Source organism: Lissotriton vulgaris, chromosome 7 (assembly GCF_964263255.1).
Source record: "Lissotriton vulgaris chromosome 7, aLisVul1.2, whole genome shotgun sequence".
In the NCBI taxonomy this organism is placed as follows: Eukaryota; Metazoa; Chordata; class Amphibia; order Caudata; family Salamandridae; genus Lissotriton; species Lissotriton vulgaris.
In genome coordinates this window covers 192,366,240-192,388,213 of record NC_141695.1, presented here as the reverse complement: position 1 = coordinate 192,388,213, position 21,974 = coordinate 192,366,240, and the positions used below count along the sequence as shown (strand labels likewise).

Below are 21,974 nucleotides of genomic sequence, written 5' to 3'. Positions count from 1 at the left end.
GGTGAAGCTTCGGTGTGGGGCCCCCGTGGTCAGGAGGGAGCCCCGTGAAGAACGACCGGAGCGGGAGTCCACCCCGCCGGTCTGTGGCCAGGATCGAGGAGGCCGCGAGGAACAACGCAAAGCCCTGGGTCCCCGTGAGGGAGGGGGGACCCAGGTGAAGCGCCGCTGCGGGGCCCCCGTGCTAGGGAGGGAGCCCCGAGAGAAGAGACCGGAGCGGGAGGCCACCCCGCCGGTCTGTGCCCCCACGCGAGGGGCCGGTGAGGTAGGCTGGGCCGGGGCACACTGTCGGTGTCAGCACTGCCTCCCGACCTGAGGCGGCCGGAGAAGGGAGCCCCGAGTGTGCTGTGGGAGCCGTGTGAGGTGGGAGGAAAGCCAGGCAGGCTTCCCCCCACGAGTGCCTGGACACCGCGTGTCTACCCGGAGGCCTTCTTGAGGCTGTGTTGAAACCTTGCGCCCCTGGTGGCCCAGGTGAGACGAGTGTGGCCGCCCAGAGGCCGTTTTGAACCCCCGGGGCCCCGTAAGGAGGAGGGGCCCAGGCGACGCCGCAGTAAGGGGGGGGCCTCGAGGCACATTGGCCGTGCCTGCCCCCTCTACCTCGAAACTGCATAGGCCTGGGTGAGGCCTTGCGGGCCCTTCGAAGCTGAAGAGAGCCCCTGTTGGGGGCCGGAAGCCTCGCGGAGGCTACCTTTAAGTCCCGGGCCCCCGTGAGGACGGAGGGGCCCGGCTGTCGTCGCGAGAGAGAAGGGGGCATCGAGACACATTGTCGGTGCCTGCCCTTCTTCAGTGAAGCCCTGCGCCTGCTGAGGACCCTAAGCGAGAGAGAGCCCAGGAGCAGCCGGTGAGTGGGGCCTGTCTTAAGTTGGTAAAGGGGGGGCAACGGGGTACATTGCCGGTGCCCGCCCCCTGGGACTGTTACCCTGTCAGGCGCCCTGTATTCCGGAGGCCACCTGTGACTTGGGGTCCAGATTTGTTGAACTGCCCTAACTTTCCTGCAACTAACTGCCCTACCAGACAACTCAGGAGCAAGCTGGTTGCCCTTATTGCATATTCTGGGGTAGAGAGTCTTATTCCCCCTCATTGCAAATATAGGTACCTACCTTATGGGTTGCCCTGAGGTCCCCAGTTATAGAGGAAGTCTGGGCAAGGAAATGTCTAAGGGAGTCTAGAAGTAATGAGGGTTGGCTGTTGTGTACACCCTGATGGTGATACCCCAAGGTTGTTGGTAGAGGGAGCCTAGCTGTTTCCTTACAGGTGTTCCTGGTCTATGAGGAGGGCCCCTACCTGATATTTATGCTGGGCGATGTATGTTCTGCCTTATGTTGGTCAATAGGTTGGCCTGATGGGTTATTCCAGGCCCTTGTTTATGTACCAGATTAATGGGCCAGACGGGCTGATTTATTACAGGTGTTCCTGTCTATGATGTACCGTGATGCCCTAATGTTTTTCCCTTACAGGGGTTGGGTTGGCGTTGTTGTGCATGATGTATTTCTATGCTAATGTAGAATTTTGCAATTACAGCCTACCCTTAAGGATGAGAGTCTGAGTTGGCCCCAGACCGAACGTCATTTTGATCCCATCCTTTTTCTTCCTTTCAGCATGGACTACTTCCTATGTAAATAATCCCCCCCATTATTCACTTGGCTCTGGCACCAATTGGCATCCTGTTGTGACACTACTGTTTTGCATTCTTTTGCCTTGCAGGTTGGAAACACTACTAAACTACGTATCTTTTTCCAACTCAAACTGGTGTCCTGCCTCTTTTGTGGTGTGCCTGGTGGGTTGACTGTGGGTACTGCGTGAGTGCTTCACATGTCCTCGAAGTTTGGCCTGCCCGCTTGGTTCCATGCTACCCCCTTGGAGATTTGGGTAACTCCCATTTCTTACAGTGAGGGAGAGCGAAGAAGGGGGAGTTGATAATACAAGAGGGTGAGAAAGAGTGAAAGGAGGGTAAAGAACAGGGATCATGTTGAGGAAGAGGGAAAGGACAAGAAATACAGAAAAGGATAAGGTTTAGAGGGAAGGGCGAGGTGAGGTGGAAAAAGAAGGGTGAAGTGAGTTAATTGACACAGTGAGAAGATCAATCAATCAATCACGGCATTTGTAAAGCGCGCTACTCACCCGGGAGGGTCTCAAGGTGCTGGGGGAGAGGGGTAAGTTACTGCTCGAACAGCCAGGTCTTGAGCTGCTTCCTGAAGGAGAGATGGTCTTGGGTTCGCCGTAGGTGGGTGGGGAGGGAGTTCCAAGTCTTGGCTGCCAGGTAGGAGAAGGATCTTCCTCCGGCGGTGGCTCTGCGGATGCGTGGTATGGTGGCGAGGGCGTGGCTGGTCGATCGTAGCTGGCGGGTGGGCGTGTAGAAGGTCAGGCGGTCGTTGAGGTACTTGGGGCCCAGGTCGTGGAGAGCCTTGTGTGCGTGGGTGAGGAGTCTGAATGTGATTCTCTTGCTGACGGGGAGTCAGTGCAGGTCTCTCAGGTGTCCGGTGATGTTGCTGTGTCGGGGGATGTCCAGGATGAGTCGTGCGGAGGCGTTCTGGATGCGTTGGAGTCTTTTTTGAGGTTTGGCTGTGGTTCCGGCGTAGAGGGTGTTCCCGTAGTCCAGTCGGCTGGTGACAAGTGCCTGGGTGACGGTCTTCCTAGTTTCAGTGGGGATCCATCTGAAGATCTTGCGGAGCATGCGCAGGGTGTTGAAGCATGAAGATGAGACCGTGTTAACTTGTCTGGTTATCGACAGGGAGGAGTCCAGGATGAAGCCCAGGTTGCGTGCGTGGTCCGTTGGTTTGGGAGCGGTGCCCAGGGCCGGGGGCCACCAGGAGTCGTTCCAGGCGCAGGGTGATGATCCCAGGATGAGGACTTCCGTCTTGTCTGAGTTCAGTTTAAGGCGGCTGTTCCTCATCCAGTCGGCGACGTCTTTTATCCCTTCGTGTAGGTTGACTCTGGCGGTGGTGGGGTCGTTGGTGAGGGAGAGGATCAGCTGGGTGTCGTCGGCGTAGGAGATGATGTTGAGGTTGTGTTGGCGTGCGATGGCTGCAAGGGGGCTCATGTAGACGTTGAAGAGGGTTGGACTGAGTGAAGATCCTTGTGGTACGCCACAGATGACTTTGGTGGCCTCGGATCTGAACGTAGGGAGGCGGACTCTCTGGGCTCTTCCGGCGAGGAACGAGATGATCCACTCCAGTGCTTTCTCTCGGATTCCGATGTTGCTGAGGCGCTTCACTAGGGTGCAGTGGCAGACAGTGTCGAACGCCGCAGAGAGGTCCAGGAGGATGAGGGCAGCTGTTTCCCCGTTGTCGATCAGGGTTCTGATGTCGTCGGTGGCTGCGATTAGGGCGGTCCCGGTGCTGTGGTTGGCCCAGAACCCGGACTGCGAGGGGTCGAGGGATCCGTTCGTCTCGAGGAAGGCGGCAAGCTGTGTGTTGACGGTCTTCTCGATGACTTTGGCCGGAAAAGGAAGGAGCGAGATGGGACGGTAGTTCTTGAGGTCGGTGGGGTCCGCCGTTGGTTTCTTCAGGAGGGCGGTCAGCTCGGCATGCTTCCAGCTCTCCGGGAAGGTGGCGGTGTGGAAGGAGGAGTTGATGATGTCTCGGAGTTGGGATGCGATGATGGCGTCGGCTTTGTTGAAGACGTGGTGTGGGTCGGTTGGTGATCCGGAGTGGATGGAGTTCATCGTGCGGGTGGTGTCTTCGGTGCTGATCGGGGTCCAGTTGCAGAGGGTGGTGGTGGCGGGCGTTGGTTCGGTGGTAGGGTGCGTGGTCTGTGCGTCGAAGTTGTTGTGTATGTCGGCGATCTTGCGGTGGAAGAACAAGGCGAGTGAGTTGCAGAGGTCTTGCGAGGGAGTGATGTCGTTGTTTCCGGCGCTGGGGTTGGAGAACTCTTTGACGATGCTGATGAGTTCCTTGCTGTCGTGGGCGTTGTTGTCCAGTCGTTCTTTGAGTTCCGTCTTCTTGGTTGCGCGGATCAGCTGATGGTGTTTGCGGGTGGCGTGCTTGAGGGCGGTCCTGATGTCTGTGGTCTGGTCAAGCCGCCAGGCTTTCTCGAGGGTGCGGCAGTTCTTCTTGGATTCCTTGAGTTCGTCGGTGAACCAGGGGGTTTTCTTGCTGCCGGGTCTGCTGGGAGGGTTCTTTAGTGGTGCGAGGTCATCGGCGCAGGCGGTCAGCCACTTGGTGAGGTTGCTGGCTGCTTCGTTGGGGTCCGTTGTGGTGGTGGGAGTGTTCCGGTTGAGGGAGGCGGTGAGCTGTTCTGCGGTGATCTTGCTCCAGCTTCGGCGGGGAACCTGTTGCGGGTGTTGGTGGGTCGTAGTTCTTCTGAAGCTGAAGTGGACGCAGCTGTGGTCGGTCCAATGGAGTCCGGTGGCGTGGCTGAAGGAGATGTGCTTGCTGGATGAGAAGACGGGGTCAAGCGTGCGGCCGGTGTAGGGGGTGGGGGTGTTCACCAGTTGCTTGAGTCCGAGGTTGGCGAGGTTGTCCAGCAGGGCGGTGGTGTTTCGGTCGTTGTTGTTCTCCAGGTGGAAGTTGAGGTCCCCTATGAGGATGTAGTAGGCGGAGGGAAGGGCGTGCGGGCTGATGAAGTCTGCGATATCTTCGCTGAATTGCGTGCGTGGTCCCGGTGGTCGGTAGATGAGGGTGCCTCGGAGGGTGGTCTTGAGGTCAGTGTGTATGTGGAAGTGCAGGTGTTCGGCGGTGGTGAAGGTTTTGTCGGAGTTAGTCGAGATGCGGATGGTGTTCTTGTGTACAATGGCGATGCCTCCTCCCGTCTGGTTGACGCGGTCCTTCCGGGTGATCTTGTTTCCGTCCGGGATGGCTATGGCGATGTTGGGTGCTGAGGAGGCGTTCATCCAGGTTTCGGTGAGGAAGGCGACGTCCGGTGCTGTCGCGTCGAGCAAGTCCCAGAGTTCCACGGCGTGCCTGTGGACGGAGCGGGTGTTGAGCAGGATGCACTTCAGGTGGTTGCTGCTGGTGCTAGACTTGGCGGGGGTGGTGCAGGTCCGGTAGCAGGTGAATCGGCAGGCTTGGCAGGCGAAGGGTCCGTGGGTGCGTCTCGGGGTTGCTCGGTAGCAGGCAGGGTTCCGGCCGGCATTGAGTGCGTTGAGAGTGGCTGCGTCGTAGGTCTGTAGAGTAGTCTTGCATCGGCGGCGGGGGCCAGGGGTACTGGCACTGGGCGCGGTCCAGGCGCGGACGGGCGCAGACGGGCTTGCCTTTGGCGCGCCTTCGGCGCACAATCGGCGTGCCCGCTGCGCAGGCGCTGGGGTGACGAGGGCAGCCGGGAGAAGGGTCAGCGGCGGGTCGGCGAATGGGCTGTCGGGGGGCGGGGCCGCAGGGAGGCAGCGGCGGGAAACTCTGGTGCTCTGGTGCGGGCTGGCGGCTCAGGTCAGTAGAGAAAGTAGGATAAGGAAGGATTTTGAGGTGAGAGAAATGTGGTAAATAAAATTACCTGGTACTTAATTTCTATGCAGTAAAGTTCAATAAAATAGCTTAATCAAAATAAGAGACACAGAGTCCGTGGCATCTGAGTTTTAAGGGGTTTTATTCCATAAAATGGAATTGTATGGTCCGGACCAGGATATCATGTTCCTTTCACCACTGGGGTTCAGGAAGGGACAGAGCAATGCTTTATTAACAAGGTACAATATTTATAGTTCATTCATGCAGAAGGCGTAACAGCTGAGAGAGGCGAGATAGGAAACATGTGCGTAGCAATACGTAATCAGAAGGCGTGCACTAGGGCGTACACGGGGTGGGTACTAGAAACGTCACATAAAAGTGTCACAAGTGGGTGGATACATAATGAAATCTTGCAGTGTCAGCAGGAATCTGTAGCAAGGATGCGTGCGCAGCAGCATGACGTGTGACTGACGTAAACAGGAGGGTGCAGGGGACTTGACATTTAGCCTTAGAGGGGAGAGACAGAAGTCTGGTGGGTCAGATCAACTTGTTCCTAAATCATATCTGGTATCTTGTGTTTGGAGTACATGTTGCTGGAAACTAAAGGCTATCGGGACAGAGGTTACTTGTCACTAAGGCTAGGAGATGCATATATTTCTTTAAGTAACTGGAGTTTTCTATGGAAATTGGTACAGTAATACACTTGCATGGAGACGGAAAGACTGGACTGTATCTATTGCAGGCAGGATATGTTTATCCTACTCGTTAGCTAGGAATGTGGATTCACGGAGCAGAACTGATAACATAAATGCAAAATACCATCTTGGCAGGCAGGCCGGACTGAGCCAGGCCCCGCGCTGCTTGGCAGGAAGGAAGGCAGAGTTCAGAGATGCAGGTGGGGGCTGCCGTTTTCAGAGGCAGAAAACAGAAATGAGCTTGATGGCAGAAATCAGGAAAAGGCTCGATGGCAGGCCTTCGCCAGAGCCATGAAAACATGAAAGTGCACCATGTAAAGACGGTGGCACGGCATACTTAGGAACTGAATTAGTGATCCATTCATGGCGGATCTGAAAGAAGACATGTTAACGGTGGACGCAAATGTATTTGCGTCTTCATAGCTGGCACAGGAGGGAAGTTACATGCACTTCAGATTAGTACATGGAGTCGGTGGGGTCTAAGATAGGGGACACAATCGATCATAAAATTTATATTACCTCATTCCCTCCTTGTCCCCTACGGACCCTTCATGATATATCGATTCTGCATGAACCGATCAATCTGTTCATTTAACATCATTTGCTCTTCTTTCTTCTTTTGACGTTTTGAATTTGGATGCGGAATACATGATGTGGCGCACAGGCCGCAAATCGCCGGTCCACATTGTAAACCTAGGCAGCAACTGAATACTATGAGAAGGCCAATGCCTAGGAAGGATAGGATCTTCCATCCCCAAGCGGTCAACGTTGTCCAGAACCAACCGGACCAAGTCCAGGTGCCTGGATTCTGATGTATCAGACTTGCAATCTTATGGAGACGGGATATGGCTTGATATACTGACGGAGCATTTTGAAGAACAACAAGTCTTATAGCAGACTGTTCCTGCGTTAAGTTGCCTAGAGTGGAAGTAGTTTCGTTCACTACTGCTTCGAGAGTTCTGGTCAATCTACGAATGAGTTTACTATTCTGGATAGGACCTATGAAGAAGAAGAATCCTCTATTAAAGTCTGTGTATTGCATGTCGGTATGAGTCGGGAATTTCTATGGTAATCAGGTGGAGCTAGAAATACTGGTGGCAGAAGGAACCATTTTTTCTGACACATAATTCACCCTTAACTGGTAATACTGACATAAAGGGCAGGACTGATTCGGCTTTGGACTGAACATTCAGAATCATGAGGTTAAGTGTAAAGTTACCTAATCCTTATACTTCGTTTTCTAGACCGGTCCCTGTCCTTTTGGGAAGACCCTCCTTGTCAGGGAAACATACTTTGTGCAGAACAGTGTTCAGATTTCCCCATACCCAATTGCCTTGGTAAACTATGGAATCAGGATCTACGGAATTAATTAGACTAAACCATGCACCACAGGTGCCATTGTGTGTGAACGGGTACAGAAAGAGGGGCAGAACTCCCTTGTACTTCTGACAGGGAGGGAGTCGGCCACATATCCAACAATTGGTAGCATTGCTGGTCTGATGGGAATGGTGTAACATACTAATGAAAGTGTTGTTGCGCAGCGCAAGTCTGTAAGATAATTCGTGAGGGGGTAATTTACTAAAAGAACGTTCAGCAGTGACGTTGTAAGCAGATTGTACATGCTTGAAAATAGGGTAGTAGATGTGCAGCAAGATACTAGCAGCAATAATCAGAAGACTTAGGAAAAACATAATCAGTAACGTCACTATACAGTGACTACGAAGTAATTTACAATATGCACGCTTCTTTTGTTGTCTTTGTCTATCTCTCTCTCTATCTCGATCTAGGGGATACATGTCAGAAACTAATTTAACCGATTCACCTAGGGGAGGACTTAAACAATTAAACTGTCTGACTTGCTAGATCGTAATTTGGATTAATACTCCTGATGCAGAGTTTTTCTCGAAAAGGGGGTTTTGAGTCACTGGTTTCAAGGCAGTCTTTTGGGTGTTATCAAAGATTTGGGCAAAGAGAAAGTTCCAAATTGTCCATAGAATTTCCTTTTCGTCCTTCGAGCCGGATAGCAGTCCTTGTGGTGTGTAGCACAGGCTTCGGCGTCCTCCAATGCGGCTTAAGGGGGCTTGATCGGTTCAAAGTTCCGCTCATAGATAACATCTCCAGGGACTATGGCAGGCTCCTGGACTTGGGTGTTGTCAGGGAAGGCGGAGGCAACCTGTGAATGAAGAGAGAGTAGTGCAGATATCAAGGAAGCTAGGTAATCTGTCAGCATGTTATTGTCAACATCAGATATTTTATTTTAAGCATAGGCGTACCCCTAATTTCGTTTTAAGTGTCTGATTATGGCTTTCTACAAGGCTTGCTGTAGTATAATCTGGGACTGGGTACGCTTCTGTCCATCTGGTTAGTGCACACACTACTAAAACATACTTATAACCTTTACATCTGTCCATTTGGATATAATCCATCTGGAGGACTTCAAAATGATGGTCAGGAGGATGAAATCCACCTTGCTCTACGGGAATGCCTTTACCTGGGTTGAACTGACAACAGATCAGGCAAGTACGCACTTTCTGTTTTGCTGCTGCTCGTAAATGTTTATTGAACCAAAGGTTTTGAATACTGTCTAACATGGCTTTTCTCCTAAATGTGCAGGACTATGTGCTGTGGTAATAATAACTTGAACCATAGAGTCGGGGAGAAACCATGTGGCTTTTCCCTTCGTCATCCATCCCTATTCTGTCTGGATCCCTCCTAGTTCAGTCCATTTCTTCATTTCGTCTGGTGTAGCATGTGTCTGTATGTCAATTACATCTAGGGCGGGATCCTTAACTGTCATGCAATGAGTTGGCGTCGGGACTATTGTCTTTGTCAAGTCAGGTGTGTGAGTCTGTGCTGTAAGCTTGGCTGTTCGGTCTGCCAGGTCATTACCCTGGGAAATGGTGTCAGTAACTTTAATATGTGCTTTACACTTCATAATGGCTATTGCTGTAGGCAAATGTATTGCTTCTAACAGAGCTTGAATGAGAGAACCGTGCTGGATCTTGGCACCGTGTGAAGTTAAAGACCTCGTTCTTGCCAGAGGACTCCGAAGTTGTGTACAACTCCGAATGCATAACGGGAATCTGTGTATATGTTAACTTTCTTGTTCTTGGCTAGAATACAGGCTTGGGTCAGAGCAATGAGCTCTGCCGCTTGGGCTGACAGGGTGTCAATATGATGTGTTTCTATGACATCAGTTTCTGTTGTTACTGCATATGCAGCCACTAACTCTCCTGTACTTGTTCTCATACATGAACCATCCACATAAAGTGTCAGGTCTGGATCTGGTAATGCGGTGTCTGTCAAGTCTTGTCTGGGTTTCGTCGTGATGGTAATGACTTCAACACAATCATGTGCCAAAGGGTCTGTCATATTTAATGGCAAAAGTGTAGCTGGATTCAAGGTGTTACAGCGTCTGATTTCTATGTGTGGCTGAAATAATGTCAATTCATAACCTGTCAGTCGTGCTATAGTCAAGTGTTGTGTCTGGGTTCTGTTTAAAAGAACTTCCACTGAGTGTGGAACTTGTACTGCCAGAGGGTGTCCTAACACTATGGAATCACTCTGTCTGATTGCTAAAGCTGTAGCTGCCACTGATTTTAAACACGCAGGCAAGGCCTGTGCTACTGGATCCAATGTACTTGAAAAATAGGCACACGGTTCGTGTGACCCTGCTTGGTCTTGAGTGAGGACTGATAATGCAGTTCCCTCACGTTCTGTGACAAAAAGTGTAAAAGGTTTGCTGTAACATGGTGTCGCTAAAACTGGTCCTTGACATAAAGCTTTCCTTAATTCGTCAAAAGCCTGTGTATGTTCCTGAGTCCAAGGGAGGACAGTCGATGACGCTGCCTCCTGTGTTGTCAACTGTAAAAGTGGCTTGGCTAGAAATGCATACTGACGGATCCATTGTCTGCAGTAAGAAGTGAGGCCTATAAAAGCTTGTACCTCCTTCTGTGTTCTGGGCTGTGACAGGCTAGTAATGAGCTGTATGATTCTTGTGTTAGCTGTCTACCGTGTTAGCTGTATACCCTCCTTGGAAAGCAAGTGTTGTACACCACTTGCTTTACACAGAAAGTGCAAGACTGTCAGAGATGCAATGTCACAGTCTGGTTCTGATCCTGCTGTAATTAGAATGACGTTTATGTTGGTAGGCATGTAAACACCGTCTAGCTGTCTGTAGTGTCTGACTGTAAATGCTAGGAATCACTGTCATAAATCCAGCAAAAATAATTATGTTAACATAAATAAATAAATAAAAATGACTTCTCAATTCAAAAGCACTATTTTATATTGGGGAACCTCTTTCCAAAACCTCTGCAAATTTACAATAAATCCTACTAGATCTTGGGAACAGTATGACCATACTACCTACAATACGCTCTCTAAATGTATTTGAATAAAACCAAACTAAACTTGTCATAAACAGAAGGCTGGAGCCTCGATACTCCTTTGAGAAACAGCCCCTCCCTCTAGAATTATGTTCGCGCTCAGAGCTTGAATCTGATCCAAGCATAATCAGGTAGCAGCCGAGCTTCATTGCGATCTAAAATTGAATGACTGCCAAATGTTGATCTCATGGCAGGAGCAAAGCTTCTGCCAATTATCCTGTTTACACTACTGAGGGAAAAACTATTCATTTGCAAGCATGCCTTATCTGGAGTCAATGAAGCTTTTAGTACTGACTGTGAGGAAGAGCCTGACTCAGCTGGAGAACAGCCAATAATTGTCCGCGGAAAAGAATTGGAGGATGGCCAACAATACAGGCACTGCTTGCTTCAAGAGGGAGTAGCCCTCCCTTTATATAAACATCATTTACTGGGAACCAGGCCAAAGGCCTCGGACGGACTGTCTCAAGGTTAAAAAACACATTCCTTGTACGTCATAACATATCTCTTCCCAGGCCAGAGCTTTTCTAACTTTAACTGAAGCAAACCTTTAAAACGTGTTAAAAAGTAAATTAATAAAGACATATATTTTTCTGTAACTGAGTGACATGCTAGCATTTTAAAAATAATTCTGTACTGCTACTAGCTGCAAGGGAAACAAAACATTCATGGCATGGAAACACACCATATTTTACTCCTTTTTTTTTTTTTTTTTGAAAATAACATGTCGAACTCCTTAATTCTGCATTGCATAACCAATATTTTCATAAGTAAGTGTGCAAACTTATCTATTCTACCTATTAAGAGGGCCAGGATTCATACTTTTTCAAAAGGCCATGTTTTCTAATTTAAGTGGGTACACATCAATTGAAGCAGCCTGTCAAAGTACATAGGTCAGTCTTAAAACTAAATGCAAATTAAACTAATGTAGGGGACACATTGGGAAAAAATATTCTGTAGAAACATTCCTATTTAAAAAACACACTGTTCATTTACACTAATAAAAACGCATTCTATGAAGGGTCTGATTTATATTTTCTTGTCAACCCTAAAAACATCTAAGCACTCTCTGTGCAAAACCCTTATCTCAATTCGACTGGTCTATTTACAACTTTACCGTCTTCTGAGCTAAACACATTAAATCAAGTATTCCAAGACAAAACCCTTCACAAAAACACTCCTTTACCCTCCATGCAACATTTTACCATTCAATCTGCAAACTGAATACGCCCATTGGATAACATGGCAAATCGCACCCCCGCACAAAACATGCTTTTTCCACCACTTCCACAGCTCGGATCCTTTTCAAACTTTGCATCACAGTAGTTCAAGCTATTCCCTAAATCCTCACCAAAAAGCAACCAAATCCCTCCACTGGAACGGGTACGAATTTCCGCTCAAAAACACGCCCCCCCCCGCAAACACCAAAAAACGCTATAATTCCTTAACACCTTGTCAAAACAAATACTGCCTTCTCAATCCAAGAAATTAACCTTTCTTCAAAACATTTTCTCCAAGCACTTGAAAGAGATCCAGCTCTCTCCTGACTAACGCAATGATATCATGCTCTGTACAAGCCATATCCACATGGCGCTATTCACAAGCCATATTTACAAGAAAGTCAACAAGTCCAAAAATGACATGCTCTTCACAAGGCATATTTCCAAGGCGAAATTGCACAAGGAACACAACAAGTCTAAATGAGAATATGCTCCTCACAAGCCATATTTACAAGGAGCTATTTACAAGAAACTACACAAATCTTCCTAGTCTTAGTGAAATCACGAGCATTGAGCCCTTTCCTGGTTCTGGATCGTATATACAGTGGGGAATTGCTTCTTTCTACATACTCTAAAGGTACAGGTGCCATTCGCGACTTACGGGGTGTTTCTGAGGGGGTCACTTTAGCTAGTTCTTCTGAGAGGACCAGTAACAACGGCATTTTTCTCTATCAGCCTGTTCTGCCTTGACCTTGTCTAGTTCTCTCTGTTTGATGAATTTCTTTCTCTGTTCTCCTATGTGACTCTTTGCGCCATAACTCAATGGCCTCTTTCTGTGAGGGTCTTGATTTCTTTTTCCATAGAGCTTCTTCTACTCTCATGATGCACTCGGCATCCCATGTTCCTGAAACAGGCCATCTATATTTCTCTTCTAACTCCTTGGTGTAGTCCACCCACAAGTCTAAGTACAGTATGGCATCTAAGCCATGTTTGTGGTACATAAAGTGCCCTGGAGTGTCCCTAGGAGGAACAGGCACTGCTTCTTCTAGAATTCCTTTTCTAGTTCCTATCTGTCTTAATTTACTGAACAGTGGCATCGTAATATTTTTGACTAGACTTTTACTTGAATTTTGAACACAATTATTACATAAAAGAACACAGTAACATATATCAAACAGTCACTCATACCACGACATTAATCACAAAAATCCTATACATATATTGACTATACTTGATTTCTATAACGAAAATACTCACTAAAAAACTTCTTGATATACTGCTAAACAGTACAGATACACTGCTAAACAGTGCAGACTGGATCTGTGTACCCAAACCCATCTTTACCGGATGCATAGTAACACACCCGTCTAGATACTCCCCCAGCAACGGTACTCACCGGGAAGCACAGAAAACGGAAGGCCTCAGAAACTGGACTGGACTGGACTGAACCCTGGACTGGACTCGACTCGCGACGTAGATACTTCGGAACTTCGGAACTGGTGGGCCTCAAGACACCTCGGACCTTGCACTCTCGGCTGGACTCGGGTTGGGATCCTCCGCACTCCTCACCGCCTCGTCTGGGTGTCGATCGCAGTCTCAGTCACCTCCGTTGGCCTGAGGGAGATACAGGAAATCCTGCAGATGCGCATGAGTGTCCGTCCGGCTGTGGCAGGGGACTAGGCCTGCAACGCACCGCCGGCGCGTAAGGTGGGGGAGGGTCCCATCTGGGGTGCCAATTTATGTGGTAAATAAAATTACCTGGTACTTAATTTCTATGCAGTAAAGTTCAATAAAATAGCTTAATCAAAATAAGAGACACAGAGTCCGTGGCATCTGAGTTTTAAGGGGTTTTATTCCATAAAATGGAATTGTATGGTCCGGACCAGGATATCATGTTCCTTTCACCACTGGGGTTCAGGAAGGGACAGAGCAATGCTTTATTAACAAGGTACAATATTTATAGTTCATTCATGCAGAAGGCGTAACAGCTGAGAGAGGCGAGATAGGAAACATGTGCGTAGCAATACGTAATCAGAAGGCGTGCACTAGGGCGTACACGGGGTGGGTACTAGAAACGTCACATAAAAGTGTCACAAGTGGGTGGATACATAATGAAATCTTGCAGTGTCAGCAGGAATCTGTAGCAAGGATGCGTGCGCAGCAGCATGACGTGTGACTGACGTAAACAGGAGGGTGCAGGGGACTTGACATTTAGCCTTAGAGGGGAGAGACAGAAGTCTGGTGGGTCAGATCAACTTGTTCCTAAATCATATCTGGTATCTTGTGTTTGGAGTACATGTTGCTGGAAACTAAAGGCTATCGGGACAGAGGTTACTTGTCACTAAGGCTAGGAGATGCATATATTTCTTTAAGTAACTGGAGTTTTCTATGGAAATTGGTACAGTAATACACTTGCATGGAGACGGAAAGACTGGACTGTATCTATTGCAGGCAGGATATGTTTATCCTACTCGTTAGCTAGGAATGTGGATTCACGGAGCAGAACTGATAACATAAATGCAAAATACCATCTTGGCAGGCAGGCCGGACTGAGCCAGGCCCCGCGCTGCTTGGCAGGAAGGAAGGCAGAGTTCAGAGATGCAGGTGGGGGCTGCCGTTTTCAGAGGCAGAAAACAGAAATGAGCTTGATGGCAGAAATCAGGAAAAGGCTCGATGGCAGGCCTTCGCCAGAGCCATGAAAACATGAAAGTGCACCATGTAAAGACGGTGGCACGGCATACTTAGGAACTGAATTAGTGATCCATTCATGGCGGATCTGAAAGAAGACATGTTAACGGTGGACGCAAATGTATTTGCGTCTTCATAGCTGGCACAGGAGGGAAGTTACATGCACTTCAGATTAGTACATGGAGTCGGTGGGGTCTAAGATAGGGGACACAATCGATCATAAAATTTATATTACCTCAGAAATATGAGGGTGACAGAGAAAGAGAAGGGCACAGCAGGTAAACATGGATAAGGTGGAGAGAGAGTAGGATGAGTTGAAGTGAGCGAGGTGGGAAGTAGAGGGTGAGGTGAGTGGGACAGCAGGGCGAAGTGGAGAGAAAGGAGGATGAAGTTAAGAAGGAGGAGGGGTAGACAAAGGAGGATGCGGTGGAGAGAGCAAATGAGATCAAGGCCATAGGTTTGAACCTCTAAAAATACACAATTAAAAGGAGTATGCAAAAACTGGCAGCAGGCGTGGTGTGCAGCTCACACCTGTACAAGACCATCCAGCATGCCCCGACCCAGCTCTATGCACCTTTGAGACTCTAGACAAACTCGCTCATCTTTATGGGCCACCCATGCTCCTTCATGGCCCTCCCAGGTCCAAAATCCTGAAGCTGGGCCTGACACAGAACAATACCAAAACCTCAAACAAAATAGCAAGCCTAATATTATGTGCAAGATTGTGGAATTGGAATCAATCACTGTTGATCTTGTCCTATTGTAAACCACAAGTGACTTACATCACTGGGAGGTCATCAATGTGTTTTTCTTAAGGCTGATACGCTTTGATGCGAAATCTTCCTTTGTATATTTTCCTTAATAATATTGTAAACATACGTGGAAAATGTGTGTGGTCACCAGTTCCTCTCACGCACAAACACCATGATAAAACAGTTGTACACCATATCTGCATGTCTGGTTGGGCAAACAGTCCCTTGTCAATTCATTGAGGGCAAACGGAATTACTGACTATTCCTGAGATTTCACAAAGTCGAGATGCAGGTATTCCGTTTCCTTAGAGTTTCGGCTTAGCATAACAACTATTGGAAACAAGGCAACATGTCCCCTATCTAAAGTAGGTTTTTTGAGGGGGTTTTGAGGGGGTTGGGGACAATAGCCGAAATAGGCAGGTGAACGGCTGGAAATTACGTGCGACAAATTACATTAAAGAATGTAAAAAAAAAGCCTTGAAAACAGCTTTGCACACACAGAACGCCCCAATTGAGTGTTTGACATGAAGCCCGTTTGGATTATTTTGGGGGTGAGACACTATACCCTGATACGTTTGGTTTATTTAAAAGTTGAATGTCCTCACCTTAGCCCGACTCCTCGTCTGAGCACCTGGCCTTCCCACTTCAAACCCACACTGCCTTTGGAATACAGATCTCAGCACTATTACACAAGAGCTGACCCGAAATGGAGCAGGTCTCCCCTCCAGTGTACATGCTCCACTTTCATTATTGAAAGACAAACTGATCAATGATTGTTCTCTGAAAGACTTTTCTGTGCTCCTAAATTATTGGTATAATTTAAGATGAGCATCTTGGAAAGAGAACTCTCAACATCTTCGCGCCACGTTGTACCACACGAAATATATGTTCTTTGGATAATGGGTTCAAAGATTATTACTTACCGGACTGATTATTAAAAAAAATCATTGTCAATGTACGATAAATTATGTTTTGATCGTATTAAAATATTTGTTTGCACCACACTTCAGAATTAACAAAAAATGTGCTTTGTTTGATCTTTTCTAATTCTTATGTAGTCTCAAATACCTGCACAGTTTACTTACAAACATTAAAATGTTGTTGTCTTCTAGAAAAAAATAACGTCCTACAGCCTTCTTCAAGCACTCCCCCTGTAGCGTGTCACTTAAACCTTCTCACTTTGAAGTCGGAGAAAGAAAAATAAACACCAAGATCTTGGAACACTGAGCCTCACATTTGACCTATCTAAATGCACAGCAAACGTGTCAACATAAGAGCAAGACTTAAATGCCTGTTTACAAAAATTCTGTACTGGTGGTAGAATCAGTAAATAAGGTTTGGGCAAGGAAAGGGACGGACTCGAGCTGGACAGTCCCCTAAAACAAATAGCTAGAGCCAGCAAAGTGGAGGAAAACAAATGTGAGTTATGAACCACAAAGCCAATGGTAAGCAATGGGCGGAATACATTCCCCAAGGAAGCTTTCCGAAAGTCCTCAGGATGTCCTTAGTAATCCAGACATCGCTGCTTCGTCCTAAAATGGCTTGACTGGAAAGGTATTTTGGCACCCTCCTGCCTTTGGCTGGAGCTCAGAGGCTCTGTAGCTGGTGCTGTTGCTGTGCGTCCTGACCTCCAGCCTCGGCTGGATCCTTCCTCGGTGCAGTGAGATGCGGCTCTCAGTTGCACATCTGACAGAACCCCTGAGGTCAGACTCCGTTGTACCAGTCAGCAGGACGGTGCTCCTTCGCAGTGGGACAGTGCCATCTGAAATCTGCAATGGTCTTCGGCGTGGGTAGTAAATGTGCCTCTGTGATCCACTCTCAAGTGGCAGTTGGATGTTATTTTACCTGCACTTGAGACGTCTTGATTTAGTGTATATCCTGCGCTGGCGCCCGCAGATTTTGGAATCTGCACACCGACTTTCGAAAAGATCAATAAAGTTTGCCCTGGAATTGTCTCAATAAGCATGGTACAGAATCTACGTGGGCGAAAGTTGCTCTAGGAATATGATTTCGTAAATTCCCTTCCAAACCTTTTGGTCTCATTAAATGCACCTTAACAAACGGAATCTTGAATCTAGTGTGATGTGTTTAGCCTTTTTTTTGTTGAATATACGAGTTAATATTTCACACAGAAAGATTTATTTCCCAACAAAGTTATTAACTAGTGTTAATGTATGCAGGTTTCGTTCAGATTGATATTTTATGTGGTACCTGTAGTTTTCGGGAGGTTTGTGCTGCTCACGCCATTTTGTAAACCTTTATTATCAACTTAATTGGTTAGGAGTTATGATCACATCTCAATCTGACCGACACTGTGGGCTTCTCCAATCAATTCATACGACCATTCCTCATTTCCTTTTACGTGTGCCATTCTGTCGCAATCTGGTTTATAATGTTAATTATTTGATCTCTCATAATCCATTTCAAGCACAGTAGTCGGGGAGTTGTTAATTACTGGTCATTGTGGAAAAATTCAAGCGTTTTTAAACGTTCTTAGTTGTAAAATAGCTGGCAAGATCTGCCATTTCAAACATTGCATCTCATAGTAAACTTTGCGGCCTGTGCCATGACTAAGGATCAGTATCTAATTCTTTGGCTGCCATTTTAAAGGTTGACCAATTCAACTCCTCCGTTGACTTTTGACATATGCTTTCACTCAACAAAAGTCATCCTTATTATCCCGCTCAACCTCTTTCATATCAAGATTGATGGTGCCAGAGCTGGTGGTCATACCTTATCTCTACAGGCACCTGCCGCTGGACTGCTGTTCTTCCACTGCTCAGAAATATCCAAACTCCTTTCAAGTTCAGGCTCATCTTGAATTAACATTGTAATGCTTTCTGCTACCTTCACATACATTGATTTACTTTTCTACATATTTTTAAATAGCTCTGCGAGACCTTTTGAAAGGTATAAAATAGATGCAGTCAAAAACTATGTAGTAGGTAAATTGCGTTGCGTGCTGTGTGCTTTAAAGCATGATATGAATGAGTAGGCTTGTGTAGCACGCCCGCCACAGAATTAACTTTTGTGGTTAGTCTAGTGGCTGTACGCAAAGGGCCAAAGGCTCCAAGGAAGGTGAGATGGTCTGCTTCTTATTTGATAAGGAGGAAGCTTGTTCAAAATGAAAGCCTGCAACCAGGCAATACAAAGCCCTTTTGTATTTACCTTAATGAAGCTCATGTTAAATTTGAAAAGGCTTTAAAAACGCTTCTTTCCATTTTAAAGCCATACTACTATTTACAATTACTTCTTTCATTGTTTACTGATAGACTTTGATGTCAAGATTCTACATTCGCAGCACACATACACTGTGTTCCTAACATAAGAAAACCGCCATCCCAGTAGCAAGCAGTTTGCTGCTGAGTTACCTGCACAGGCATGCGTCTAAACAATCATGTATGGTTGCCCACACCCCTTTTACCTGTGCTTGGAAGGTTTAACAAACTATAAATTGTGTAACAGTTTGTAAGATCATTGCTTAGGGGATGTTACGTGTTTCTACTGTGCTTTCTTTCAGAGACCCCAGGGAAACTTTAAGACCCTTATTTTGAGGGGACATTGATGTGCTGCAACGGTATTCCTGTGCCTTCTATGTTCCATTGCAACATAAGCAGAAGGTTCCTGGCCTTCTTATCTAGAGTCCTGCTGAGAGTCTGTCACATGACATCTTTGAATCCTGTAAATGGAGTATTCAGGTCAGTCATTAAAACAATGTTCTTTTTTTTTGTGCGCCAGATTCGAGTGAAGCCAGACAAGACTGGCGTGGTCACCGATGGCGTGAAGCATTCTATGAACCCATTTTGTGAGATCGCTGTGGAAGAAGCTGTTCGAATGAAAGAGAAGAAGCTCGTCAGTGAGATCATCGCCGTTAGCTGCGGCCCACAGCAATGCCAGGTATGTTGCTGCATGCACAATAAAGAGTGAACTAACACTCTAGAACAGGGGTCTCCAAACCGGTCCTGGAGGGGCGGATCCATGCCAGATTTTTAAAATAACTACATGTATCTCAATGGGGATATCCCAAAAATCTGGCATGGATCCGGCCCTCCAGGACTGGTTTGGAGACCCCTGCTCTAGAGTCTAGGATTGGAGGCTGGTGACCTGGCCTGTGCAGTCTTTTGATGAGCAGAGGAGGCTTCCTTGACTTCTCAGCACTTAGTTGCTTTTGAACCTTACATCACAGATTTAAAAAAAATAGCAAAAGATATCTCTCCTAGTTTTTTATAGTGAAGATAATTCACTATATGTAACTACTGGCACTTACGGATCTAGATGGGAAGCATAATTTGGTAGCATGGATGCACTTAATGAGCCACCCACCATGTTAGCTGAGGCTGACTAACCCCCAGTTAATTCATACATGTCCATTTCAACTAACAGCAGTACTGAGCCTGACCTTTTATCTATTGGTGACGTACAACACAGGTTTCCTGCTGCTCCCTTTATCTCATCTTTTTAAATTGTGAAATTTGTGGCTGGTTTATCAAACTTTACATCACCTGAACAACTATTTAATCTTTTTCAGCCGTGCAATTTATTCGTCATTCTATTAGAATACGGTCCTCTATATCATGAATTATTATAATGCCAGACTTTTAAGATCAGTTGCTATTGACTTTTATGCAACGATTTAATGTATGTTGTTATTCGCAGTTTTATGTAACACTTATGGGTACATATGTTTTTTTTTTTTTTTACGGTAGTCTGCCAAAAAAACATTATATGATGATGATTTTCATCCAATGGGGATGATTATGGTGGTGCAGCTCCATGCAAGCGATCAAAGGTGATTTATTGGCCTGGTACACGCAAACCTAGGGAGTTTGTAGTTAATATGTTTACTCAGTAATATCTGTTGCTTAAAAGAACGACACCTTAAAATGTTGAAAGCTTAAATGTAGACAAACGTAAATAAGTAGTGTTTGCTTCATTCATGTAATTGCATTTGTAATTGCTTTTGGAGTTCATTATGAGATGGTAATAGGTTGAAGTGGTAGTAGAGCCCCAAGAACCCTATTTCCTTAACTTTCAATGATGGTCGCCCTTTTGGGCATCCAATGCTGCCCTAAGCCTGTTTGTCCCATCTCTGTATTGTTGGACAGTAGCCAAGGAGAGCCAAGGGTCATGATGCAGAAGGGCCTTTAGAGGGATTGCTGGGTCACCATGCTTTTCTGAAAGGACCTTAATACAGAAGAGAGGTTGACATGATGGGACAGTGCATGGACATATAGTGCATCGCAGTAGAGTTGATCTGCTGCGATTTCCTAGCCCCAGCAGGAAGTGGTAGTCCTGGAGAAGGTGAGGATAGGGACTGAGGGCCGTTAATGCAGCTGCCTACTGGCTTTTTCAATAGTCAGGACAGGCCTAACTTCAAGGGAAGTATTAGAATTAAGAACTATTGACCATTACATCAAAAACAGAAAAGAAGCATAGACAGACAATAGGTCTTCCCTTAATAAATATAGGGCAAATCTATTAGTTTTGCCATTGCTTGTTTGTAAAGCACTGCAACAAAAAAGTAAAGGAAAGACATTTCAGGCTTATGGTATCGCACATCTGTACACTGATTTGAATAATTTCCTTTTTTATAAGCTATGTAGTTTATTTTTCAACGACTTTTCACTCGAAACAACACATTTGAAAAAGAATAAAGAGATGTCAGATTTTGAAAGAGCATGCATAGCAATGCCTCATTTACTTTCTACTAGACTCAGAACTAAAAATGCCAAATGCTAGACTTAATTGGTGTACAGCAGGAGCCCAAGGAGATTTATGGGCCTCCAGGAAAAGAGACACATCTTCAGTCATGCTAAGTACACCTTTTGCCTCGAAAGCCATCTATGAATGTGTAACAGCTTGTCTCTCTCCCAGCGCTATAAATGTTACCTGCGTGTGCTAAGAATGTTTTTTAAGAAGTATTTTTATTAAACGTATGTCAGCAAAATATAACATAAATTGTGGCTGGTCCAGAATTACATAATATTTCCAGGAGCATCTTCTCAACTAACCTTGTGTCAAAATAAGGTGACAAAGGTGGGGGGATAGGGATTGGAACTGGGGAACCAGGGCACTGTTGGAAGTGAGACCTTAATGATTGAGGTCAGAGAACATGGTGCTAATAAGGCTGAACCCCCTCGGACAAGAACAAATGACGGCCCACGGGGGGTGAGGGGTTGGGGGGTGGGCGGCGATGCGAGGGCCGTATCAGTAGGGCTCATGCAGGGAAGAGAAGATCCAAATACTGGAGATATGTGCCCTGTGGCTCATGGGGGTAGGGCGCCATCTTGTGTAAGAGAGAGAGGAAGGGGCCGAGGGGGGTATCCCACGCGGGAAGTAGTTTTTTACGGATATGCTGAATCTCCTCAAAGCACAGTGCCTCGCTCTCGGCCCTGCTCCATTGCTGCTCATCATCGTGCTATGATGCCGGTCAGGGAGGCTGGGCAGATCGCTATTTATTTGTGATAACACGCTTAGCGAGAAGTGAGGCTAAACTTGCGAAGCGCGCCCTGACTACCACGCACTTCCCCTGCTTAAAAATATCTCGGGAACAGGCCTCCTAGGTTATGTCCGGATGTTCCGTCAACTCGTGGAGTGCGGCGTGGAGAGTGCGGGACTGGACCATACAATGTGCTGGAGGTCTGCTGAGAACTCCTGGCAGCGCGAGCATCCGAGATGTGGTGTGGTGGCGTGGGGGGCTGTGAGGTATGCTGACTAGAGTATGTTGAATTGTGTGCTCTGAAACCGGGCATTGTGGGGATCCTTGTGCGGGGATTCAAGTGCTCTGTCCCATCCAGAGCTGTGGAGCGCAGGACCTGTATCTGTGTGTCATTTGTCTCCGGGGAGACCAGTGGAGTCC

General features: G+C 47.0%; 1 protein-coding gene across 1 annotated transcript in view; it reads left to right on the top strand.

Annotated features, from left to right (window-relative positions):
- The window catches only part of ETFB (electron transfer flavoprotein subunit beta), a 510,595-nt gene that overhangs the window by 70,556 nt on the left and 418,065 nt on the right, over nt 1–21,974 (top strand). Inside the window, exon 2 of the mRNA XM_086929920.1 lies at nt 18,854–19,012. Coding sequence (XP_086786046.1) covers nt 18,854–19,012 — 159 coding nt within the window. The remainder of the gene's footprint in view (nt 1–18,853; nt 19,013–21,974) is intronic.